Genomic DNA, 27,109 nt, shown 5'->3' with positions numbered 1-27,109 from the left:
ACAGTTAATTGTTGTTGTAAAAGTTGCCCTGACTGGCCTTTAGTGTCCCGCAGCGATAGGCCGACTATAAAACCATCCCCTCCCCTTATGCCTTTGTCTTTTCCCAGATAAAGTGATCACGGGTCATTCATCGCAAGCACCGGTCAACGAGGCGACAACAACCGACTCCCTCTCTTTTTCCCTCCTTGGGATCCTCAGTCTCACTTCTCCAGCATTTCAGCACTCTCTGCCTGCCTATCTTCATTCCCTCAACCATGGCCCCGACGCTGGCCACGGCATTCGCCCGCCGCTGGTGGATGGCGGTGACTGCTATCATTGAGAATCTCCTCTTTTCTGCTGTGCTCCTGGGATGGGGATCGCTTCTGATTATGCTCAAGTCAGAGGGCTTCTACTCGTACCTTTGCAGCGATGAAGGTGAGTGACTTCTTGGGAGTCACTGAACATCACAGCTTTTTGTGTGTTACTATTAACCATATGGGTTTTACTATTTTAAGGACCGACCTGAATCAGGCTAGTTAAACTCGAATGTTATCTCTTGTTATTGAAAAAGCACCGTACAACTGTTATAAGGATGGCAGGCCAATAGCTGATGATGTCAAGTAAGCACATCAACTGTTTGTCCTTGCCAGTTTTATCCCAAACTATCTTTCGCATACCCTTGGTAAACCTACAGTACATATGGCTTTACAATTTGATGAATGGAAGTAACATCTGAACAGATTTTTAAAATGTGAGATACCCTGAACAGGACTAGGACAAGAAACACTGTGTGTGTACTAACAGCTCTTATTAGGCGTGATTCACTAAGATGTTGAATATCACACACTAAACTGCACGTTCACTCATGCTAACAGATTGCATGCTCTGTTGGCAACAGGTTAAAGTGCTGGAGAGCCCTATTTAAAAAAGGCTTTTGTGTTTTGGTACCGCCTACTTTTTCACCCAGGAACATTTAGGAGAGCACCGCAAGCGCAAAATGAACTTGAAGTGATGGAATTGGAAATGTTAGTGGAGTGTAAACCAGCGTATTACTGAGTTATAGAAGAAATGTATCGCTTTGGTCATTTTGGTGAAGCCAGCAAGTGCACCAAAACCATGTTTTATGTTATTTAACTTGAGCGCTCATCATGCATAACATTATGCTTAAAACTAGTATCAATAAAACAGAACAACTACTCTGGAGAGGCCAACATCAAATGTCACAGTGTACTTAAATGACCCATGCAGACGCACGGAATTGCCACGTTGAAACGGGTTTTGTCATAAGTGATATGGCATGACTCCTTCTTGTGACTGGCCCCAAGTAGGCCCTTAGTTCATCTGAAAGCGCCAAAATTGCATTGCAAAGATTAAGCACTGATGATTTTTGTCCTTGCCATTCAAAGTGAATGTTTCCACAAGCAGAATCCTTCCCGCAAAAGGCTAATTTAGGTCAGACATATTCCCTGAATCCTCAGTGATATGTAAAATAATGTCTTGCCCTATGCACTGGATGTTGTCAGTGACCAAAGTTGACTATTGGCTGATCAGCCTGTTTTGTTTCAGTTATCGTCTACAGGGTCTTTACAAAATTGATTTGTCAATTGTATGTATGATATTCAGAAGATGCAGTTTCATTTCATTTCCGATAGGAAGTGTCCCAAAATTGCCAAAAATACTCAGTCTCGAGTGGGCATATTTTATCGAAATGTACAGCTTGTAGCAAACAAAAACCCAATCTGTTGTACAGGTCTATTAACGCCTGAGCCAGCCTCTGACCACAGTAAATGTTTGGCCTTCACACCTGTATAGGTAACTTCCGGGGTGATGATACACACTTCTTATCTTGCGCTCAATGATGTAAGAAGGAGATGATGGCAGCACCAGCTCAGCTCTTTTTTAGGCATGTGACAGGTGATAGCGCGACATAGCAAAGCTATGCACTTTATCAGTGGCCATACGGAAGTTTAAAGTCTGCTGATAAAGGACAAGGAGGGAACAACAGGCTGATAGGAAAAGTGATGAAGAGTAGGAATTAGAGAGGGCTGACAGTAAAAACAAAACAGACAAATCAATGATAATCATGAAGCGATATGATAGCCGTCTTAAATAAAATACTTCTGTGATTAAGTTCTATACAGTTTCATGCGAGTAAGTCACAAATATCTTATACAAAACATATTTAAACTTTTTTAATGCAACTGTTGTGTAAAGCATGAACAATAAAATTAATGTTGGATCAGTTTAAAAATAAATATAGTCAACAAAAACTATTTTTACATACATATACAGTTACTATATGTTGTGGAACTGTGATCTCATTAGATTGTCCGGGGGTAATGTTATAGCCAGTGAGCGTAATTATGTACCTGTAATGCCAACAATATAAACTGCAAGGCAAAGACTGTCGAATATCTCAGGTAAACCTTGACTTTTGCACCTTCTAAAATGGCCTTCCATGAGAACGCCATGACATTATTTTAATCTCTGGATAAACTCTACAAACTCAACAAGGGTCAATTGAAACACTTACTATGGCTCTAATGCACTTGTAGGCAAATTTAAAAAAACGATCTATTTCGCATAAATACAAATGATTCACAGACCTTCATGATTGTGCTTTATTGGACTTACATTCTCAGGTAACAGCTCCAGCCACAATATGTCCCTGGGGATGACGCAAGCACCGGACGAGTACATTGACTACTACGACGATAGCGAAGAAGATGTGGTTGCCCTGGGAGACGGTGTGGAGATGAAGCCCCTGGTCCCGGTGGACGGTCTTCTGAGGATGAATGGCTGGCTAATCTGTAAAGAGCAGGATGAGATGTTGAATCTGGCCTTCACTGTGGGCTCCTTCCTCCTCTCTGCTATCACGCTGCCACTGGGAATTGTCATGGACAAATATGGACCTCGGAAACTCCGACTGTTGGGCAGGTGAAATAGTTTTTATTTTTATATATTACAAACATTAAAGGTAAATGTTTAGGTAACAATTTCTCTGTGGTGTTGTTGTTTTTAGAATTGCATCAGTTCAATTGTAAAAGTTCAAATGCTCTCACGGCCGTATATGGGCCCACGGGTTGCAGCTGGCTCTGCCCCTCATCCTTTCGGTGTATCTCAGAAGAGCTACTACAAGATCTAAATGAGAAAATATGTTTATTGTCATTTCAGCACATGCTTTGGCTTGTCTTGTCTGCTCATTGCTTATGGAGCCTACCAACCAAACGGTAAGGTGCAATATATACTACAGTACATATTTGGTTGTTGGTCAGTTACCTATTTGGCTGTTGACATACCAATGAACTGTTTTACTTGCTCCCTTTACAGAACTCTCAGTCCTTATCTTTATCGCCCTAACTTTCAATGGCTTTGGCGGCATGTGCATGACCTTCACCTCCCTCACGGTAAGCGTGTGAATGGACGTTTGCATTTTGTAATTTGTAGACATTAGCAACTGTCTGAAACCTCTCATCCTGTACGCCCACAGTACTGCAAGTGTGCAAGTAAGCAAAAACAGTTGAATTTGGTCAAATGTTGACCAAATATCTAAGAACTGTTTTTCTTCTCTAGAGATGTATAACAAACCAGACATATTATAACCACCACGCTAAACACCACTCTATACCAAGTTGTCTGAGATTAATCTAAAAACTCAAAAATTTTCCACACGTTTAGCTTTGGAGTTGAACGTTCAAGTCAATGTTTATCCACACTCCAACAGGTTTGATACCACTCAATAATGATACATTACAAATATATATCGATGTTTACGAAAATAACATGCCATTAATTTACATTTTTATTGCTTCGTATAGTTGATCAAATAAATTCAGTCAAAATGACCACCCCTCAGTAGAATTATCATTTACCACTTAGGTAGAGTGTGAAGTTAAGACAAAGTAAAAAAAAAACAACAACAAAAAAAAGCAATTCTGCACCACTTCCAGTCATTCTTTTTGTTGTCGTCAGCATTGCCCATTCTGGGAATTAAACATGCCTCATTTCCAGCAAGGAGCAACAATGTTTGATGCTTGTTAGGAGTCACAACATCATTCTTTTCCCCTTTGTTCCCCACCTCTTACATTTGAGCCTATAAGGAAGCACACAGTCCAAAAGTGTACCATGGTGATGCTGTTCATGGAAGAGAGGCTCTACTCTTGTAAATCTGCCTATACTGTATAATGTCTCCAATACTATATCTAAATAGAGCTCTTTAACTCTTTTACCATGAACACATACCCTCTATCCACAATATAACTCAAACCCCCTTTCACTTTTATCCTTTACAACCGTACACCATAATAAACTGAAAACAATAAGTGTTTGGTTAATTATTACGTGACTTCACCTCGGAGTGATACAATCATATAATCGTATGGCCTTTAAGGTCTTGGGCAACATCCAGTAGCAATTACTGGCTCATCGCCATGGAGGCACCCCTCTTTCCCATCTCTTATGTAATTCAATGTGCTTGTTGTTGTTCAGTCTCTCGAAACAGAGAGCTTGTTAATGTCTTTATTTTGGAATGTTTGCCACCCACATTCCTCACTGTCTTCGATGTTGAACTTCAACTATCCTTTTAAAAAAATGAGCCTTCTGATCATTTATTTTGTTGCTGACAAATGATGTTTAGCTGTAGAAAATATACCGTAGACCATGAGTAGTGCTTCAAAGGGTTGAGCTCAAATGCTTACAGTGACAATTGTTTGTCTCCTTGACCAGTTGCCAAACATGTTCGGGGACTTGCGTTCCACCTTTATCGCCTTGATGATTGGTTCTTATGCCTCTTCTGCTGTCACCTTCCCTGGCGTCAAGGTAAAAGAAAAAAATAACGTATTCAACCACCCTTCAGTCGACATGATTATCACCATGGTTCTGTCATTTTGCGCAGGTGATCTATGACTTTGGCGTACCATTCATGACTATTCTAGTGGTGTGGGCAGCCTGTGCTGGACTGGTCTTCATGAACTGCTTCTTCAACTGGCCCCTAGAACCCTTCCCAGGACCAGAGGACATGGACTACACGTTAGTACACATGCGGTGACACACAAGAGATGTAGTAGTGACACACAAGAGATGTGGTAGTCACTTGTAAGCAGTACCGACATTATTGCAAATACACAGTGAACTTGTTTGTACAATGATATAGCAGACCATATATCAATGATTTCCTTTTAGAACATAAACTAGTTGAGTCTCAATATGTATGGATTAGTCCAGTGCAGTTGAAATACTGTACTTAAAGTGAAGTAAACCCAAACATATTTTTTTCAACAATATGTTCTATGCAGGCAGACTAGTTGAAATAAGGCAATATGAAGAATATTGCCTTTTGTGGAATATGAGTTAAGCAGCAAAATTCCCCCCGTTTTTAGCCATCTCAGGGGGCGGCCATTTTGCCACTTGCTGTTGACTGAAAATGACATCACAGTTGCTCAGGGCTCTGCTGACGACCAACCATGGCTCAGCTTCAGAAAACAGGTGAGCTGTGATTGGTCCTCTCCTGAGCCCTGAGCATTTGTAATTTTCAGATGGACCAAAATGTGTGGATTAATACGCCACAAACCCAATATTTATCAGAATGCCTTGTTTCAACTAGTGGGCCTGCATAGAACATATTCTGGAGAAAAATAGGTTTGGGTTGACTTTAAGAGACAAGAGTTGCATAAAATGAAAACTTGATAAAAGTTTGTCTTTCCAAAGCTCATCATTCCTGCTTTCCGACCTTTCTTTTTCAGTGTCAAGATCAAGTTTAGCTGGTTGGGCTTTGACCACAAAATCACAGGCAAACAGTTTTACCGCCAAGTGACCACGGTGGGCCGTCGTCTCAGTGTGGGCAACAGCTTGGTGCAGAAAGATCTACCCACCAAGGAGGGCAAGCTCTGCCTCTCCACCATGGACCTGGAGTTGGACGAAAAGCCCAAAGAAGAGTGTAGGAGATGCAGCCTTCAGTCGCTCACCTGGATCGTTCGTTGCTACTTAACTTGAATCCTAACGAGCCATCTCCTCTGTTATGCAGCCCAGTCATTCCTGAAAACGATCACCACGCCCATCTTTCTGCTCAGCCTGGTGACCATGTCGGTCACTCAGTTGCGTCTCTTGTTCTACATGGGGGCCATGAACAGTGTCCTCGAGGTGCTCAGCGATGGTGACCTCAACACAGGTTAGCATTGTTGTTTGTCTGGAATTGATAGGTTGAAGTCATGTCCTACTAAATTCTCAAAGAATCATGTTGACAATGTTTTGTTTTTTTTTTAATCAGTGCTGCTCGTCTTATTGTTAAGATTGTAAAATAATTGTTTTCCCCAATCTTTGGTTTTCAGTGGAAAGAATGGAACTTGGTAAGATTCCATATTATTCAGCCACCGTTCCTAGCCACTGTTCTTTCAATAACCTAGCATTTATTTAACATTTAGCAGCTTAGATCGCAACAATCACTGCTCTGGTTGTTGTTCTTTCAGTTGTTTTGTATTTATTTAACATTTAGCAGTTTAACACTAACAGCAACATTCCGCTCCAGGCTTATGACCTCTAACATCCTGCTTTTTCTTCAAAGCTGCTATTGTAACTTCATCGTTTGACCTAGACTGTGAGGCATGTTTACACCTGAGTCCTTCCGACATCATTCAGTTACAGCTTGAAACAACCATTTATAATAGCTTGTAATTAATTATTAGCTGAATTTGCCCTTGCAAATGCACATCACATGAGCAGCTTTTCACTTATCCCCTATTATACAAGCGCTTCATAAGTTTCTCTTTTAATGGTTTTCTGTGTTCAGTTTTGTGTTTTTGAATAATGGACCATACTTCCTGCTAAATACTAATAATTAACTTCACAGTCTTCAGTTCATATGAAAATGTTCTAAATGCTTCACCAGTCTAATCTAATGTCAGCCTCTAAATCCAGTATTTTCTCAGCGTCTAATATTTGTGTTTTTCACCCATACGGCCCTGATCCTCACAGTGAGTTTGTACTCATCCATCTTCGGCGTGCTTCAGCTGCTTTGCCTCATGACCACTCCTGTGATTGGTCAGATTATGGACTGGAAGTTGAAGGACTGTGATGACGGAGAAGAATCAAAGGTTGCATCCAACAAGTAAGTTGTACAGATTTTTGCGATAATCTTAACAAAATTTGGATTCCATTTATATTTACACATTAATGCTTAGAAATGCCACATTGAAATGCCATAAAACCAAAATAACTAGGATATCATCACCAGGGATGAACCAAAGAAAAAGCGAAGAGACAGAAAGACCCAGAAGGTGACCAACGCCCTGCGAGCATTTGTGCTTACGAATTTCCTTTTGGTGGGCTTCGGGATCACTTGCCTGATACCCAACCTCCCCCTGCAGGTGAGCAGTTTTTTTTTGTAGATTTGTCTTTTTCTTGATTCTTATGTTAACATCAACTCAGAGTGGAATATTAACAACTGTCCAATTTGGTTTCAAATGTCAAAGGCTGGATTTACAATGCAGGTCTAAGTGCCCAATTCTGACAAAGTGCCAATATTTGTTATTAATATCTATATTCTTTTACTGTTTGCATTTTTTTCAAGTGACTCATACCCATGACCACTGATCCTACATTTATTCATTTTACTAAGTTAATGTGGGCGGAGTAGACGTTGCAAATACTGCATGTTCACGATTTGTAAAGCTAAGTCTGTCGTAATGACATTGGGAATTTAACTAAAGGGTGGAGCTAGCCACACCTAAGCCTGTCCGATTGGTTGAAAGAATACAGTCATTTCAGTTTGACAACAAGCAGGGAAAGCATAAAAAAAATACAAAGAAAACCAAATACAGTAGTGCATACCCTACATTACTGGTATTTGTTTGTTGTGTTGTACTACTTTGTGGAATTCATTGGAGGATTACACTACTTGGCACTGCAATGACAATTCTATTACATTGTCATTTCTATTCACAGTTGTCCAAAACGCAAATACAAATGTTATCCGCTTGGTGACAACAACTTAAATACTTGTCCTGGGTTATTATAAAAATCTTCCCTTCATGCTTTTTTTGGGTCACCAATCTCCTCTGCTTGTTTCAGATCGTGTCATTCATCCTGCACACCGTGGTGAGAGGATTCATTCACTCGGCTGTTGGTGGCCTTTATGCTGCTGTGTGAGTTTTACTGCATGATTATCCCAACCTAACGTGACTATCTAGCTGCATCATCTTTCAAACTGTGCTAAATAAATGCACCTGTTATATTATGCCAGGTACCCCTCCTCGCAGTTTGGCAGTCTAACAGGCATGCAGTCGCTAGTCAGTGCTGTCTTTGCTCTGCTGCAGCAGCCCCTCTTTTTGGCAATGATGGGACCCCTGGCGGGAGACCCATTCTGGGTACGTAATTACACACACATGCGCATAAACAAATGTTCTGGGCTAATGTGGATGTCACCCCCTTCAGGTCAACATTGGCCTGCTCGCCCTCAGTATGCTGGGCTTCCTGCTGCCTCTCTACCTGGTTTGCTACAGACACATGCTCCACAAGGAGAGGCACGAGAAGGAGAACAATGCCAAGATCTACATCAAAATCAATGGCTCCGACATCCCAGAGGCCTTTGTTTAATTTCAGAGAGGAGTGACTACATGACGCAAGAATGATGAGATACTGCACATCTTGAGTGGTGCCACGCAGACACCAGCGTGCAAACGAATCCTGTTTAGCAATACTATTTCACAGGACTAAATATTGAGCATGCACACACACCACCACACTCTTATTTAAACTCTGTGCTGTGGAACTCTACCACACAACTGTGAAAAGGATAAATGAAGCGGAAGAGGAAAGACTGTGAAAGGAAAGAGGCATCAGCACTCTGCATTCCCCCAATCCTCAACTTTATTTTGTCATTTTCTCACAGTATTCCACATTTTAGCAGCTTGTTTTGTCCTATGAAACTGCTTACACAATTGAATGCTTAAATTCTCTTTGGCAACTTTATTGAGTGATTATGGGGGAAGAGAAGGGCCACAAAATGTACTACGAGAGAGTTGTAATGTTACAAGAAAAAAAAAAAATCATCATATTACAAGAAAAAAAAAAGAGTACCGGTAGTATTGTCATCGTACTGTACTGTACTGTACACATTCAGAAATCTTTTTTTTTTTTTTTTTAACAAATACTGAATGATGTTAACCACATTTTGACATTTAATTGTTAAGATTAAAATACACTTTTTTTTCTTGTGATATTTTGACTTTGTTCTCTGAATTGTACCACTGATGTTTCAGGATGGCCCGGATACTCCTTTGCAAGTAATTGCACAATTGTTGTGTTTGTAAGACTTAACTCATTTTAATACCGCCTTGTGTTTCTATGGTCATTTTTGACTGTAGTCTACCTTTCCCCACATTTAAGTGGCTTACATTGTTTTCAAGTAGGTACAGTACTGTAGACGTACAGTATGTCAGGGTCTTTAAGGCTTGTTGTATAAAGGACATCACACGAACTGCATTCTTGGTATTGCTACAAGCAAAGTAACCATTTGAATATTTATTTTGTGTCATACCTGCTTTAGGTTTTTTTTTTTGTACTTTATGTTTACCAGATGTGCCTTAATAAAGATACAATTGCTTTCCTTGTTAATAACAGGAGCAATCACATTCATTCTTCTGAGGTTCAAAATGAATATTTAGGTACCAAATGCTTCAAGAGATTCACTTTAAACTCTTTCTAACCAATGAAACCTTTACAAATGGGAATGTTGTCATTTCTGCTCCTCTCTATTCATCCCCGTCCACTGAGATGTAGACGTAGCCCCAACTTGGTTTTGAGCTCAGCTCACATTAATATTTATTGTTTCCCCAAACTTACATCATGACATATTTCACATTTGAAACAGCTGTGTTTGACACTTTATAGTTGGGGTAATCACTTAAGATTATTTGGTGCCATTTTATGTGAGACGTTTTACCAACAAACAAACCGAGCAAATGACTCAGTCTCAAGACCATCTGGCACTATACACGCAATAGTTTATCAAGAAATAATATGCAATTCTATGGCAACAAAACATGCGAGTGGCGGGGGATACATATGTGGGTTAACCCACAGCGACGCCTGCGGGTTAAAGTCGATTATTACCGAGCCCAATTGTTGCTGCTGTTTCCTATTGTAAATCGGACGATTACGCACGTGATTATTATTATGGAAATTCAAGGAATCAAACCCCAAAAGCAACCAAACCTCATGCATACCCAACAGCTGATAAGAGACAATGCTCTATCCTAAAATGAGACAAAAAAAAGGAAGTGTTTATTTATCTATTTATTTTTTTATTTGCCAAATAAATGCTCTAAATGACAATGATTGTATTTGGAATTTGGGTGCTAGAGTAAAAGAAGAAGACACAAATGTTCATTTTACACTTACAGCTATGAAGCTTACGCTGTGTAGCTATAAATAGAAAAATAGCATCGGGGTAACAGATCATTTGTGGTCTCCTGACTGCTGAGAAGTACAGTGTATGTGCTGCATGTATATGCTGTATTTACTGTACATACCGATAGAAGTAGGCCCAAGTGTGGTTGTCATTGTAGCGAAACATTGAAATGATGCCCCTTGCACATTCCCACTAAAACATCAGAGATTATGAATGCTAGAAAATACTTCAAGAAAGAAAGAATAAAAAAAAGAAAGAAAGAAAGAAAGAAAGAAAGAAAGAAAGAAAGAAAGAAAGAAAGAAAGAAAGAAAGAAAGAAAGAAAATGGGTCCATCCAGAGAAGAAGCCATGGAAACCCAAGATACTGTACACGTTGTAAACGTGACTAACTGCATGTAAGGTGCTACCGTAATTACCATAATAGACTGAACTAAAGTCTATGAGTGTTGTGAAGCAAAACTTAATGTTGCAACGTCTGATATGACAGCAGGTCTATAAGAGAAAAATGACCCGAGGTAATATATGTTCACTCACTCATGGCAATCTGAATGGGCCCATAGTTGGTACTATGATCTTCTTGTAATGTCTTCATTTCATTGTCTTTCCATGACCTCTCACCTTCAATTTACATGAGCATGTCAGTACATTGTGTGTTTGTTCTCATGAGGGTCACAACTTTAACATAGGAAGGGCGGAGTAGAGAATAAAACTCCTAACCTCAGAACTGTAAGGGGGTTGTTGCCTTGATGGCATCCATCCATTTACACTTGGGCTGACTTCACTTAACTTCATTGTTTGGCAGCTCATTTCATTTGCATGCAGCATAACAACTAATTTTGCTTCATCGTGTTTACTTGGAACTCTGGGCTCCACTAATTAACCAAAGTTTGCAGATCTCAGAGCCCTACACAGTTTTTACATTCAATCGGTATTTCTTTGAAGTATTCAGGACCCGTACCTGGGGGGTATTATACATCATCACTGTATCATTATTGATCATTGTTAATATTATACTTCCCACTCATCTCTATATTTGGGAGTTCTAACTATGAACGGCTGATACGGAGTTATTTGGACATCTCTTTTCACCACCCATGCTTATTACAGAAACGGTTCACACTCTTTATGATAACTGCAGCCTATTTTTACATTTTGGACGGAGTAATGATTAAGGGGGAGCGGATGAGAAAGGTGATTGGCGTTAATTTGGAAATTTACGAGGTGCCCTAAATGCAACACAGAAAAATTCAAATGCTCGACAATGTTGTGCTATGCGCAGCTATTGTGGGTGTTACGGCTTTTTCCAGGCGGTTCTGTACGTGGCAGCGACATACTCTCGCACCCCCTTGTCTGTCCTCTTCACTCCGGGGTGCTAAACTATTCACCTTTCACATTGTGACATCCATTTTCGAAGCCCAAGAGACGAAGGTAAGTCCACGCATAAATCCAAATGTCCCCGCTAGCCACTCTTTGCAATTCTGTTTGCTCTCAATTTCATTGCGAACATGCTGGCATGGTTACCTCCCACAAGGACCAACTAGGGGATTTCACTTACAAGCTTGGGAACAGGAGTTCGTGTCGTATCGAATAACATGGACTTGTGTTTTACACCTGCGTGCTCGTTTCTGACATGATAGTTTTAATGGTTTGCTTCAAACAATGTAACTAACTAGAGGGATATCTCGTTGTTAGGTTTTACTTGGCCAAGGATGAAGTTAGAACGACTTTGCGTCAGAATAACAGATACATATTTACAACATTTGTCAGGAGCACTCACCTTACCCATCTGTATTTAGACACAAATGCTGCTATAGTCACTGGAAAGTACTTTTTGGTTTGTTTTTGTCGGGGTTTTTTTTTTAGTCACGCGACCCAAACGAGCTGCCGCGTTGGGACTCTGGAGTCACTCACGACTATTGTTGTGACGTCAAATTGAGGAGGGTCTTTTATCGCTTCATATACATTTTCAGATTTTTATACATTTTTATTTCAACTACACTGATTTGGACACATGGGACGTTAAATGTGATGGTAAAATATAGCAAGAATAAAAAACAATCTTCAAGAAAATGTAATGTGTGTCGTTTTAGAGAATCTTTAAATTTTACACCAATGCAAATTGTATTGTAAATCTATGCATCATTTATTAGACATGGACAGTTTTATAAACGATTCTCGGTGTTGACATGCCACTAAAAGAGGTCTGGCAGGCTCTAACAAGTGTGCATGGGTGTTCATCTCCACATGAATCTCATCTCCAGATAACAAATGCATGCATGCCATGTATTTACGTAATTTCTGTAGCCTGCTTCTTGTATTTGCAATTGTGAAAATGTTATGAATATGTGGTGAGTTGTGTTAAAAAACTAACTTCGTTTTACACTTTTGTAATAGAAAAGCACACCGTTGCTTCAGACATTGTCAGTTAAGTTCATTTTGAGTATATGAACCAGGACCAAATGAATTCTTCTTACATATTATTTCCTCTGGGAAAATTTGTTTTGAGAACTACTTGGAAGTCAACCAGCATCACAGAATGAATTGCGATCAGCTTTGGAGGTTCCGCTGTACTGTATTTTCAAATAAAGCACTAAATTAGTGTAAAATGTCCCTTGTGAAATTACATTTCATTCACTTGTTTTTTTTGCAAGGTTTAGCCAACGTTTAAATAGTGTCATGTAACAATGACACGTTGTTTCGCTTAACTTAGCTTATCTCATCAAGTTTCTCCAGCTGCGTCAAATAAGAGCCTCAGAGAAATCTTCCAAAATACTCATTGCATCCAGATTTGGTTCACTGAGTCCAGCTTCAAGGAATTAGCTTTTAATTCTAGGACTATCAAGAACCAAACAGACAAAATAGTACAACGATACGAAATTATATTGTCAGGCAAAAGTAACCACAGAAACATCTTTGATAGCACGCTTCCAAAAATACAGCTGCTTGGCTTTTCCATTTCCTTTCATAACTTGTTATATGTCCTGCTCTGTTCTGCTATCTGTCATAAAAGCCGCATTAGAATCAGGATTTCAAAGACAGAAGAACTCTTTTCAAGAATGTGTGTCGGTTATTTTGATGTGAAAGAAGAGCAAACTATGCACGATAACAAGAGTTATTAGGTTCTTTTCTGAGTTGGTTGTTGGACTTCTTGGGTGACCAAACTTAAAATAACTGCTGGGAAAAGACAAAAAAAAAAAAAGAATGCACGTAGTTCAGGGTAACATAAGGAAATCTCCAGTAGTAGTAAATAAACAGTTGTAAAAAGAAAGCTACTCTTGTGGGTTCTATAAATGCTAAATAGTGATTTAAAAAGTGGTGTTGTGTCGGAGCATAACCGGTACTATTCTGCTTTTATTGCCCAGGCAAATGTGTGCACTGAGTATACACAAGCAAACCAGAACCAAAGCACCATGCATGAATAACCAATGGTTAATCTCTTGGAAAAAATAATGCCAAGATTTTCTGGAAACAGCTCAATATACACAAGGGCTACAATAACAGCTTACAACTATATGAACCCGCAGCCTCGCTTGCTCTTTCTTTCTTTTAAAGCAGGCATACTGTATGTCCAATATCCAGCCCGGGGTGCCAAATGCGGCCCGCTGTCAAATTTTTTGTGCCTGTCATACAATTAAAATGGTGAGATAACATTTAACAGCCAGTTGTTATTAATGTTTGAAATGTAATTTGCACTGGTGAATACTTTTACTTCCCTGTTTTAAATCTGAAAGTTCAGTGAACAGTGATATGTCATATTTCAAATGGACCAAAAGACATGTTTCCGAATCTCGAAATTTAAATAAAAAAAAGTCAAATCCAAAGGCAGATTGGTTTGCTAAAATGTGCTTGGATTTATTGGCGTTGCATATAAAAAAAGAATGGCAGGCTAAATGGCCGGCCCCCCACATTTTCACCTCACCAAATCTGGCCTCCTTTGCAAAAGGTTTGGACACCCCTGTTTAAAAGTGGTAAGTCCCTGTTGATGCTTTTAATTTAAAATGAAATCTTAATATTTGATTTGAAATTTTAAAAAATATGTCCCAATTGTAAACACTAGTATTGTCTTTTTTAAAGTAAAGTTCTTTTTTTAATATACCGCTAGTCATATAGTTATACAATAGACTTCATTATTATTGTTGTAGAAACAATGAATAGCAACTCTAATCATAGCACCACAAAACAAAGAACAGCAAATCAAACTATGTATAAACGGTATGAAAAACAAAAAACGCAGAATTCGCTACACACTGTAAATGTATTTTTCATTGTGAATACATTGTACTCACTCCAGTAAATCTTGCAATAATGTTTGTCTTTGTAGGTTAGTGAATGAGACAAAATGAGGTTGGTCCTGTGTCTTGTCCTCTGGGTTCTGCTCTGCTGCTGTTGGATAACGCGAGCAGAGATCTTCACCTCCATAGGTGGGTTCATAGATTGCAGAGTGACACTGAAAGCAGCAATCTTTTTCCCTTCTTGGTTGGTCAGTTCCAATATGACGCTTGCAAGCACAAAGCAAAGCGGTTTGTTATTCCTCTTCCTGGCAACAGCAGTGAATTTATCATGGTTGAACAATCCCATGGAATTGTCCACTTCTTTGCACCACAATGAGTATTCTGCACACTGAATGGATGCCTGCAGTTGTTTATGAAGCATGCCGCACCGCATACAAGCCTCAAAATGGTCAGATGATGGTCATTGGCCGCTCTTTGTTCTGAGATTCAGTCCAAGCTGGAAATATGTGTGTCTTCTCTATGTCTGCAGGCCAGATGACGGACCTCTTGTACACAGAGAAAGAGCTGGTCCACTCCCTCAGAGAGTACATAAAAGCGGAGGAGTCAAAGTTGGCTGAGGTCAAAAGGTACAGTGCATAATTCTTTAATATCCCTCTAAAGAAAACCAAATGATGATGATAATAAGGATGAGTTGGCAGTGGCAGGTCAGGACATGGTGGTGACAGTTGGAATTCAGGTCTTTATTGCTGCTACATTTTTGTGCTGTAAAAACAAGACATATCACTAAAATAACTAGTGGGAAAAAAACATCTTGGTTTAGAAGATTGAAAAAAAAATCTGGCAATCCTCAATGCACATAATAGATATCATCTGTGCTTTATTTTTAAATTATTCATTTATTCAATTGTGAAACCTTAAATACACTGACTGGGCACTTCATTTGGTACACATAGACACTCGATACAAGTGCTGTATCCAAAAGGGTCGATTTGATTTAACAATACATTTAGAATAGAATTCATTAATAGGAAGTCAACACATTTTTTTTTTTTTTACAACAATATGTTGTATGTGCCTCCAGTAGCCTAGACATGGTATTCTGATTAATATTGTGTTTGTGGAATATGAATTAAACAGCAAAATCCACCGGTTTTTCATCCATCTCAGGGTGCGGCCATTTTGTCACTTTCTATAAAGCGGAAATGACATCACAGTTGCTCACGTAACGACCAATCGCGGCTCAGCTGTTTTCTGAAGCCGAGCCATGAGTGGTTGTTGACAAAATGGCCGCCCCCTGAGATGGATAAAAACTGGCGGATTTTGCGGCTTAATTCATATTCCACAAACATAATATTAATCAGAATGCCTTGTTTAGACTAGTGGATGGTGCATAGAACATAATATTGTAAAGAACATTTTTGGGTTGACTTCCCCTTTTTAAAGACTATACACCAGCTGCATATGATTTGATAAAAATTACGCAGTCGAGTAGAACGCAATTAATATATGTTGTCTGAGGTTCTCAGGTTTATTATTCCAGTTGTATGGACTTGTAATATTATGTCCGACTTGTGAATGGACCATGATAGTAATATTTGGCTTTTACTCGGGCTTAAGCTGGGCCAGGAAGCTGGATGAGCTGACCAGAGTGTCCACATCCGACCCAGAAGGCTATCTGGCTCACCCGGTGAATGCCTACAAGCTCGTGAAGAGACTCAACACCGAGTGGTCTTATCTGGAGAGCCTGGTGCTGCGCAACCCCTCAGATGGTAGGAAATAGAGTGTGGAATTGCTTGTTACAGAGAATAAAAGAGTACATTGTCTTTAAACATGTCCATGTTTGTCATCTAAAAGCGAGAGTGAAAACAATAGTTTTAGTCAAGGCTACTTCAAACAACCAACATATGTGTTTCTCCAAACACGTGCAGTGTGAATATGGTGAGCATGAAGTGGATTGGAAGCTCAGTGATAACAATCTCTGCTCACCAGATGGGCGGAGAAAGGAATCAAAGCAACAGTAAAGGATCAGTAACGTGACAGCTGCAGCTGTTGCTCATCTGACAGTTTGCCCGTATTCGGCGTGTGCGTGGGTGTGTTTATGTCTGTATCTGTGTGAGACAGATAAACGAAGCAAAAGTGTGTATTTTGTGTTTAAATCTGAATATGTGGTACCTATCTTTCAAAGGACAGAATAAGTCGAAGCAGAAAAGTTTCACATTAGACAAATGGCTAACTTGTAAGCATTATACAAGCTTATGGTCTCTGGTTTGTTCAGATTTCCAATTTCTTTTGACAAGAAATAGAAATAATCAATTTCAGAATTAGACAGATGGTCTCTGGTTTGTTCAGATTTCCAATTTCTTTTGACAAGAAATAGAAATAATCAATTTCAGAATTAGACAGACAGCCTGTGGTCATCCGTTCACACACTGCTTCTCTTTGTGATCGCACTGTGTTGTGATAGCACATTAAAAAAGCCAAAGAAAAAGCAAATACTCAATGAACTAAAGCCACACAAGGTTCGCTAAGGCTTCACAAGATTTTCATAGAGGACGGCTTGTACTTTGAAGTTTACAAGTGTACAACTTTAGAGGTGTATTTTTCCCCCAAAATATCAAATTCCCAATCTAGGACATCAGTCGCGTTCAACTTTAGAGTTAGCACTACTGAATGTAATTTAATCTATTGGAGGTTATATTTCTTCTCACAATAGCCTAGAAATTATTGTGTGATGCAATAAATGCTGTTGCCCTGTTCACGTTATTCCAACGCAGGATTCAATATGCTTTCCCTGTGTTTTATCCAGGGTTCATTTCCAACATGACCATGCACAGACAGTATTTCCCTGATGAGGAAGATGAGAAGGGTGCAGCCAAGGCACTGATGCGTCTCCAGGACACTTACCATCTTGATTCAGAGGACTTTTCCAAAGGGAGGCTTCCAGGTAATTAAGAAGTGCAGTGTGAAAAAGAAAATGTGTTTTTTTTTTTTTTTCAATTGCCGGAGCTTCAAATAATCAATAAAGAAGAGATCAGCAATATCACAAAGTGCAGATGTAGCAGTGAGAACTGCATTAAGTTGTGAGGTGTTTAAAGGGAAACAAATCATTGATGTAATAGTAGCTCTCAACTGTCTGTAATTATCATGCCAGGTATGCAGCCCAGTTCCATGCTGACCGTGGACGATTGCTTTGACATGGGCAAAACTGCTTATAACGAGGGCGACTATTACCACGCCGTGCTGTGGGTGCAACAGGCCTTGAAGCAGCTGGACGCTGGTGAGGAAGCTGTGGTTTCCAAGGCAGCCATTTTGGACTACCTCAGCTATTCTGTCTACCAAATGGGAGACCTGCCTCGCGCCATCGAGCTGACGCGCCGGCTGGTGGCCACTGGTAAGATATTAAAGAATGGCCAAAAGTATTCATCAGAGTGCAAACATTTGTACCATACACACACAGCCTAGATGTAGAAAAACCTATTTTAGGGGGGCTGTTATGTTATTTAAGGTTGTGTTTAAAATTTGCCCTTTTAACATAATGCAGTCCTTAGTATGGGACAGTCCCTCTGCCTTCACTATAATTAGGTTTAGGGCAGGCTGAAACCACAGGGTGTGGCCCACCCAGTGTATGAGCTCTTGGTTTTAGCGTGTTAATTTAGGCCCATTGTCAGGATCTGTGGTGACTACCAGAAACCTTTCAAGGCAAATTATGTGTGGTTTTTAGTAAATGACCGACCTTTATTCAGTGACGTTACATGAATCAGGATAATCCAATTAACCATACAGTATAAGATCTGAAAAAAAAAAAGGAAATATATTCCAATGAAGCATACCGAAGCAACTGTGAAAAAATGAAATAAGACAACAAGTACATGCGAATAAGTAGTCTTAATTTGAGGATGACATCAGTAGTGTGGTGTTTCCCAACCTTTATTGACCTAAAGGACATACAGTATTTTTTTGTCTGATCAATCTCACGGCAGACCACCAAACAAAAATCCCACATAAAATATATATGGTGAAATAATGATACTCAAAGATTTACTTAGCAAGTGTGACATTTGGGCCTGTTTAGTTGAACCCAAAGCTACCATTCTATTGTAAGAATGGCAACAGGAGTCTACACAATTTCGTTGTACCTCCTGCTATCTAGCGGAAGAGGCATAGATAGATGATGCATGGATAAACAGAGGGTGTAGTAAATAAATCATAATAAATTTCATACAGCTTTGAATTGAAATTTGATCATTTTCCCATGGCAGACCTTTTGATCTCTTACAGCACATAATGTGCTGGTACAGTTGTTTGGAATTACTGCAGTAGTTTCTGGAGCCCATTGACAAACCCAGTTCCATTGTGCCGACAGAACCGAGCCACCAGAGGGCAGGAGTAAACTTGCGTTATTTTGAAAAGCTGCTGCTCAAAGCGCAGAATGATCAGCAGAAGGAGAAGCAGACCAACCAGCCTGGTTCAGAGGAGCCCATCCAGCTGGGAACTTACGTCAGACCCAAAGACCACCTACCCGAGAGAGACATCTATGAGGCCCTATGCAGAGGGGAGGGGGATGGAATGGTGAGAGGAGATACATTTAAAAAAAAAAAACACATATGTAAATGGTAAATGGACTGTCACTTGTATATGTGCAATATCCTTAGTCCTTTTATGGGTGGGATATGCATTGTTTCAGCAGCAAAGAGGATAATGGTAAACCCAAATAGAAATTATGTTACTATTAGTGAGTGGATAAATCAAAGTTGATGCCATTAAATTGTCAGAACAAGTACCAAAGAACAACTTCTCAACTCCAAAATATGTGGTTCTCCTTGAAGTGTGTTTTAGTGCTTCAGTTTTCTGTTTTACAAATTTTTTTTTTTCCATCAAAGTGGCCTCCACTTAACAGTGATGGTGTGCCCCAATTAATTGGCAGTTGCAAGGGCCACTTGAATAAATAAATGGTGCACCACAAAAAGAGACAAGGAATCCTTATGAGGCAATATGATATTTTTGAAATGTAAACAGTTAAATAAATGTCTTTGCAAGTCGGGTAACATCTTACACCTGCACATTTAGAAGTGTATGGAGACAGCATACCAAGAATGACAAGAATGATTCTAAAAGTCTCCAAGACTTACAGAGAATACTGATATTCACAATGGGAGGATTTGTACATCCATCACATATACTGATCGCAAACTTTTGACTTTGAAATTTCATCAGACCGAAGCAAGGCGCAGCCGTTTGTTCTGCCGCTACCAGGATGGAAGCAGGAATCCTCGCCTGCTGTTGAAGCCCATGAAGGAGGAGGACGAATGGGACAGCCCACACATTGTTCGCTACCTGGAAGCCCTTTCCGACTATGAGATTGAGAAGATTAAAGAGATGGCCAAACCCAGAGTGAGACAACAGAAACTACATAGTTATTTGGAAAAAAAACATTCTGCTTTTGAAATATTTGTTAGAAAGACAGATAAATGTACTGAATTTTGTGTCATTGTTTATTTGATTTTTTTTTTTTTTTAAGCTTGCCAGAGCTACAGTTCGAGACCCCAAAACAGGAGTATTGACCACAGCCAACTACAGAGTATCAAAAAGGTGATTGATTAACACACGCCCAATTGTTATGCCTCACTGTTTTCCCCGCCTCCCTTTGATAGCCCTCTTTGCTCTTTCCTGTCACCTACTGCACATTGTGTGTCAAAAATGACTACATTAGATGATGCGATGAACAAATTATGTAACTTATTTCTTCTTGGTTACAATCAGGTGAAAGCTTAACACTAACACTCCCAGATCATAAATCAGTTGAAGAGGCCAGATGTGCAGCCTGTGCTTGATCATTGCTAAATAAACTGTTTACATTTAATCAGTGCCTGGTTAGAAGAAGAAGATGGTCCGGTCGTTGCCAGAGTCAATCAGAGAATACAGGACATCACAGGCCTAACAGTAGACACAGCAGAGTTATTGCAGGTATGTTTGAATATATGGAAATACTATGTAATAATATATTTTCATGATATACAATATGGAAAAAAGTAAACCATGGTATCCTGTAAATACATTGTTCAACAGAAACAAACAACCTCCATATGAGGCTCATCCATATTGTTAACTAGCCACCTAGCCTAAGTAACACGCGAGCACAAACTGATGTGAGGTTAGGCAAGCACACATTGACACTTGCACTTTACAAAAAGAGTAATATCATTAATACTTTTGTTAGTTACACACAATAATAAATATTTGTTGAAAGGAGCATATTGTAGAAGCAAAGCAGTCTACAGCAGCTATTAGTAGCTGCATTGGAATAGAAGTAGAAACATACAGTCGTACTGCAATTTCACTTTGACTGTACATGAGATGCATTCAAGGACCATCAAACAGAACGGCATCTCAAATGCAGATCAAAAAACACTATCGATGAATTAAACCAAACAGCAATACCAACATTCCATAAGATAGTGACAAGTTAATAAAGTAGTTTTCTACTTTGCCCTAAGCACAAACACAGAGAAATATCAGATTTTCTGCAAATGAAGGAGGGGTAAAACTAAAAAAAAGCAAATATTAATGCCGAACTGGTAATATGCAGCGGTTCATTGTACAGTACTTGTTTTTGTTTTAATATATAAGTCATCTCTTTTAATGGCTGACCAGGTTGCTAATTATGGCGTTGGAGGACAGTACGAGCCACATTTTGACTTTTCCAGGGTGAGTTCACATGATGGTGTATATTTTGAAACAAAATGCCATAAATCAATGTTTGCACTGTATATTGTGTCTGGCCTGCGCAACGTTCATGTGATCTGACTCTATGTACTTTGTGCAGCTGTTTTGTATTAATCTTAGCCAGTCATACCAGGACAACCTCACCAATAATGTAATGTAGAAACCTTATTGAATTGGACCCCAATACCTGGAATACACGCATTTCTGCATATGAAAGCAATTTTTTCTTCACTCTTGAACAGCAGTGATTTGTTTTGATAAAGACTTGATTGAATTTGAGTGTAGTTGCTACCCTTTTGTGGCGGGCTCCTGATTCAAGTCATGGTAATAAGTTAAAGTTATAAAATCTGTTGCAGCGTCCTTTTGACAGCAACCTCAAGGTCGATGGAAATAGGCTTGCCACCTTCCTAAATTACGTAAGTACGTGTGTGCTGTCTTCATTGTGTATTTTACCCTTGAATTTTATCTTTGTAGAAAGATGAGCCAGATGCTTTCAAAAGATTAGGCACTGGAAATCGCGTGGCAACTTTTTTGAACTATGTGAGTACGTGCATCCAGTCGCCGCTGATTGAGAGGAAAGTTGTGACAGCGGTCACCTTATGCTCCGTCGATCTTTGGCTTTGTGGGCCCACGCCGGAACTCGGCTTCAATGTTGAACTTGAAGTGATTGATTGAGATAGCAAAGTACTCATTACTCAAAACTATTAATGGAGTATACACCTCTTACGAAATGTCAAATTGTCAAGAAATCCAGTTTGTCATTCCATCAATCACTTCCAGTACTTATTGTAAAGAGTTTATTGGCCAACCCACTTCCCCATGAGCATGTTGATAGACAATGCCTCTGCTTATACTTATTACTATTACTATTACTTACTGTGAACTGTAAAAAATAAAATTAGGATTGATTCGGGCTCACTGTTCACCCTGGTGCATGATGTGCTTGTTTTTTACATTTTTTTATTGAAATACATCTTCAGCGATACGTTGCATACATCACAACTTTGTAGACATTATTACAGTTATTAACATACAAACTAGAAAAAAAGGAAAAATGTGACTATCACAACATAAGGCTACAATACTTCATATTTTGTTTTATTCGTTGAAGGAGATTACTGATCATTAAATCGATACTTGAGAAAAAATATTGGAACTTTATTTGGGTTTTAACAGAGGTACTTTAGTAGCGGGTGTTTGTGTTGACTCCCGATCAACACGAGTTTGAATGTAATTGGTTAATTCTGAACACAGACACTTCTCCAGTTATAATGGTCTGTGTGCATTTCGGCAGCCACAGTATCTCAGCTATTTATTACTTCCCCTCTTGAAAATATATATATATTTTTTTCAGTTGAGTTGTACAGACTCTTTAGGTCACACTAATGAAGGAAAAGATTTTAAGTTATTTTTCAATCATTTTTTTTCCCCATGAAAACCTGCCATTTGACCAGGGTTGTGTAGACTATCCACTGTATCTGGAGTTCTTTGAAAATTCTAATAAATGTGTTTACTGTACACGTATGTATTTTTTTGCATTTATTTCGTTTCGGATCATAAGTATTTTTTTTCCCCCTCCACAGATGAGTGATGTTGAAGCTGGAGGCGCCACGGTCTTCCCTGACTTTGGGGCTGTAATCCAGCCCAAAAAGGTATTAGCTAAATTTCTATTGGGTTTTTGGGGGTCTGAGTGTATGCGAAGGTGGGTGACAATGATGTAACATGTAAACCTAATTTGAATTTGAAACATCTTCATTAATTCATAAAAAAGAAATAATAAACATCAAAACATATTATTAGAATAAATATATCAACATTATGACGTAACCTCATGGCATTTTTTATATAGTTCATAAACTAAAGCTTAAGCTAGCTTGTAGATGTAAAAAAACAAAAAAACTTCTACAGAGTTTTTAGAGTTCAATCACAACGACCTCATTATTGAATGAAAAAAAATGGCATATGCAAGCCACGCTTGCTCACATCTTAACTGTCCAAAGTCAGACAGACAGACACACATGCAGGAACTTAGTCCAGCACTATAAACAGATAAATGAATTTACTGATGCGCAACCGGTTTCACAATTTAATCACTGCTCTGTATTAAACATAAATTACATATTGAACGAAAAAAACATTCATGCTATGTGCTGGATCTTGAAGGCATTGCCCTTCATGTATTGCTATCACTGAGTTCTGTAATGTTGCTGGAAAAAAATCCAGTAGTGCTTACAGTAACCTGAGAGAGAGCGATACTATGGAGGCTTTCAAGTGTTGTTTGATTGAGAAATGTGCTGAAAGATTCATGCCAGACATCTGTCTGCACTGAACAGGTATTTGGGGGGAAAAAAAACACCGCATTTGGCAGGAATATTTGGACATCGATTGTCTCTCTTGACTTGCAGATGTTGTACAGTTTAATGCACATCCAGTACAGCAAAAAACAATACTGTTCCAAGCGATGACTGCCAAAAGACCTCACGGGCTATTATGTCGCTGCCCAGTCATGCTTAAATCTGTGATTCTTGTGTCAGATCTGATTTTCAATGTACGCACGCTGAATGTTCTCATCAATTTTTGCACTGGTCTTATTGCCTCACAGGGGACAGCCGTGTTCTGGTATAACCTTTTCAAAAGTGGGGAAGGAGACTACAGGACCAGACATGCAGCCTGTCCTGTCTTAGTGGGAAGTAAATGGGGTGAGTAAAGTTTTATCCTGATTAAAGCATGCCACAAAAAATGTAAGGTTTTTTGGTATATGAAAATACTTCAATTTTTTTCGTGACATAAAATGTTTGGATGAATGGAAAGTTGCTATGGGTCGGTGCCATCAGCTTGTGCATGCATGACGTAATCATTTAGCTTCCTGTGTCCAAGTTTCAACACTATGGAGACATTTTGTTACATTACTGCATAGTTCCTTCAGCCAAGAGCATTTGTCCAATATTGTCTAATGTCGCCTGGGTATTTGCACCTGTGATTTTGGGCTGTGGGTGGAACGGAATGCAAAGTTTGAAATCAAAAGATTCTGTACAGTAACATGATAAGCCACCGAATACAGACTGCTCTATGGCCATAATTAAGCATATCAACTTTGTTCCATTACTTTATCATCTTTTTACCCTTTGGAAACCAGCCAACCATGTATTGGCATGATACTACTGCTTATTTTTTGCCAAATGACTGCTAAACATACAGTAACGATAATGGTCATGTGCAATCACTTTATGACTTGTGCAGGGACTGCATGTTCACAGTCTAGTCCTCTGGCGGTATTGACGAAACATTTGTGGCGATCGAAAGATACACATTACAGTTTAGTTTACGCTGTCAAGATGCATGTTTAAATTATGCCACTTGAATGCAAACATATTCTGAATTGTCTCTCTTGAACCATGCAGTGTAAATCCTGCCTTTTCGTGCAAAAGTTATGATTCTCTTTTGAGCAACCAATGGCGTGTGGCTTGCCCCGCTCTTTATATACTTAGCACCGTACCGTACACTAAAGGAAGGCTGCTAAACAGTCAAATCAGATATATGGCGCCTCTTGTTACTTTTAACAAATTTGCGAGTAATTTTACAAGTCATTACAGTCGATATAAAAAAGTTTACATACCGCTGTTCAAATGCAAGGTAGTTGTGATGATGTCAAAAATAAAAAACTAAGACCAATTTCAAAACTTTGAACAGGGGTGTGTAGACCTTTTTATATCCACTATATATTCGAAACATTTGCATTTTTTTAATCTTATTTTTTTCTTTTTCCAGTGTCCAACAAGTGGATTCATGAGCGAGGGCAGGAATTCCTGAGACCCTGTGGCCTAACAGAAGTAGATTGAACATTGTCACCCTACCTGTGCATTCTGCAAAATACATTTAAAAACACGCACTCACATACATGTGACATAAAGTTCTGAAACATATCCATAAAGAGTACAGTATTTGGTTCGTCTTGTCAGCTTTAACTAATGTTTTTAATGAGGAAATGTAAGCATAAGTGGCTGGGCAGTTTTATAAATGGTCATTTTGAGCTCTGCTATCCGTTAAGAATCACATGAATGATCACACACCCAAAGGTGGAGGTCGGTACGGATTTGACAAATGCCAACGGGAAAATGTAAATGCACTTACTTTACACTCGCACGTCCAAAAACGTTTGCAATTCATATCGACTTGTCGTCACTGATTGGTAATTGTGAGCCCTACTGATGAGTTATACATTATGTTAGCAGTGTTGAACCTCTGTGAACACACTTCACTTGGTCTAACACGTCCTTAGCGAGCTTGCCGCCAGGACTGCCAGCCGATTAACACAATAGGAAAAAAAAACAAAAGAATCCTGTCATTAAAAAAAGGGCACAAATGCAAATCAACAAGTTTTATTTGGACATAACAACCCGACAGGAATGTTTTCTTTTTCCCAAGAGTCACCTAGTTCCAAGTAATCAGCAAAGATTGAATTAAGGCTGCTGGACTGTTTTGGTTTGTTGAAGATGTTTCATCTTTAATCCCAATGGTTTCTTTGGTTCTATTTATGCCTCGATGGGTGAGTTCTCTTGGGGTGGTCAACAATAGGGTGTTGTTGTTGTCAGTTGTGATCTTTGGGAGGGAGAGATAGCACGTCATTGCCTCAAACCTCCTCTTTTTAGAGACTTTCTTTTCTTTTTTTATTTATTAGTTTGACATAGATGGCTTCTTTCACGTCTCTTTCAAACCAGCGCTGTTGCTCCCTATACAGAATTTGGACATTGTTATCCTCAAAAGGAATGTCCCTTCTTCTTGACATGCAAATGAACAACATGGTTGACCGCCCCCAGAAAACACACCCACCGAAGCAGAAATAGAGGGACTCCACACCCAAGTGAGGATGGAAAAACGTCTTCAACAAACAACAGTCCAGGTGCCTGTTTTCAACCTTTGCTGTTTTTTTTCCACAAATGATGCTTTATTTATACAGTGTTTAAATTATTACATCCGATTCTGTGCTTTTTCTACCAGATGGCCATCAGGAAAGTCAATAAATGGTCTTTTATTTTAAAACGTCACATCCTTGTTTTATTTTGTTACCCAGAAAGACCTTCATGCATTTTAAAGAGGGAATATTGGAAATTTTTCCAAAATTCCTAGTAGCGAATGAAATTAACCCCATTTACACTTGGGCCAGTGGCAAGTCAAACTTTCATTACAATGATGACCGAGTTTGCGGGATTACAGCAGAGTGCGGGAAAGACAATCAAATCATTTTTTGTCATGAAGGTAGCACTTCATACACTGCACTGTGTTTATGTGGCACATGAGCACATCACCAGACACAAATAGGGATTCCCAAACTTAAGGTTGGTGTCCGAAATGTGAGTGGATTTTTATTGGTCATTGTATTCATCATAAAGCATACAAAAAATTTCTCTGTTAATGGCCTTTTTATTTATATTTGTTTTAATCAAGTCTGCTTTGTTCTTTATCATTAATTTATGTACAGTTACACAGGTGCATTCAACGACAATAGAATACAATACAATACATGCATTTCAGTAAATCTGTGCCCCGAGCAGAACACTCCAGAAAATGTATTCGGAAAAAATGGCTGATATTGAATGCTATTGTCTCAGCGTGTACATTTTCCATTCCAGACAGTTTTCTCTCAGTAAAAAGAAAGTCATCTCACCACATAAACATTGCTGAAAAACATTGCTTTTGTAAAACACAACTTTAACATCAAGTACTCACTATGAACGTATTCCAGTTTGATTGCATACTAATATAATAGAGA

At 39.1% G+C, this 27,109-nt stretch overlaps 3 protein-coding genes across 5 annotated transcripts in view; 2 read left to right on the top strand and 1 right to left on the bottom strand.

Moving 5' to 3' along the window:
- The first annotated feature begins 119 nt into the window (after nucleotides 1–119).
- On the top strand, nucleotides 120–9,575 carry slc43a2b (solute carrier family 43 member 2b). The gene is made up of 14 exons (XM_086057430.1): nucleotides 120–414; nucleotides 2,622–2,916; nucleotides 3,154–3,209; nucleotides 3,310–3,386; nucleotides 4,705–4,797; nucleotides 4,874–5,007; nucleotides 5,721–5,914; nucleotides 6,002–6,145; nucleotides 6,306–6,323; nucleotides 6,949–7,081; nucleotides 7,208–7,340; nucleotides 8,044–8,117; nucleotides 8,216–8,339; nucleotides 8,407–9,575. Exons 1-14 carry the CDS (start codon nucleotides 255–257, stop codon nucleotides 8,566–8,568), a joined length of 1,797 nt encoding a protein of 598 aa, XP_085913556.1. The 5' UTR covers nucleotides 120–254; the 3' UTR covers nucleotides 8,569–9,575.
- Nucleotides 9,576–11,653: 2,078 nt separating this feature from the next.
- On the top strand, nucleotides 11,654–27,012 carry p4ha2 (procollagen-proline, 2-oxoglutarate 4-dioxygenase (proline 4-hydroxylase), alpha polypeptide 2). Of its 3 annotated transcripts, XM_086057433.1 has the most exons (16): nucleotides 11,654–11,812; nucleotides 14,706–14,805; nucleotides 15,146–15,242; nucleotides 16,234–16,385; nucleotides 17,423–17,560; nucleotides 17,768–18,007; nucleotides 18,980–19,185; nucleotides 19,831–20,007; nucleotides 20,135–20,205; nucleotides 20,481–20,580; nucleotides 21,268–21,321; nucleotides 21,696–21,755; nucleotides 21,814–21,879; nucleotides 22,923–22,991; nucleotides 23,942–24,038; nucleotides 25,108–27,012. In XM_086057433.1, exons 2-16 carry the CDS (start codon nucleotides 14,724–14,726, stop codon nucleotides 25,176–25,178), a joined length of 1,680 nt encoding a protein of 559 aa, XP_085913559.1. In that variant the 5' UTR covers nucleotides 11,654–11,812; nucleotides 14,706–14,723; the 3' UTR covers nucleotides 25,179–27,012. The 3 variants fall into 3 exon arrangements, with proteins under 3 accessions (XP_085913559.1, XP_085913557.1, XP_085913558.1); XM_086057431.1 differs by lacking the exon at nucleotides 21,696–21,755; XM_086057432.1 differs by lacking the exon at nucleotides 21,814–21,879.
- Nucleotides 26,677–27,109, bottom strand: part of LOC147133353 (sodium- and chloride-dependent GABA transporter 2-like) — a 17,659-nt gene continuing 17,226 nt past the window's right edge. The window contains exon 14 of the mRNA XM_086057429.1: nucleotides 26,677–27,109. This exon is cut by the window's right edge and continues 1,594 nt beyond it. The gene's annotated coding sequence lies outside the window, so the exon portion shown is untranslated.

This window comes from Filicampus tigris, chromosome 17, assembly GCF_054856515.1.
Source record: "Filicampus tigris isolate MCC_2025a chromosome 17, RoL_Ftig_1.0, whole genome shotgun sequence".
Classification (NCBI taxonomy): domain Eukaryota; kingdom Metazoa; phylum Chordata; class Actinopteri; order Syngnathiformes; family Syngnathidae; genus Filicampus; species Filicampus tigris.
This window is presented reverse-complemented; position numbering and strand designations above follow the sequence as displayed.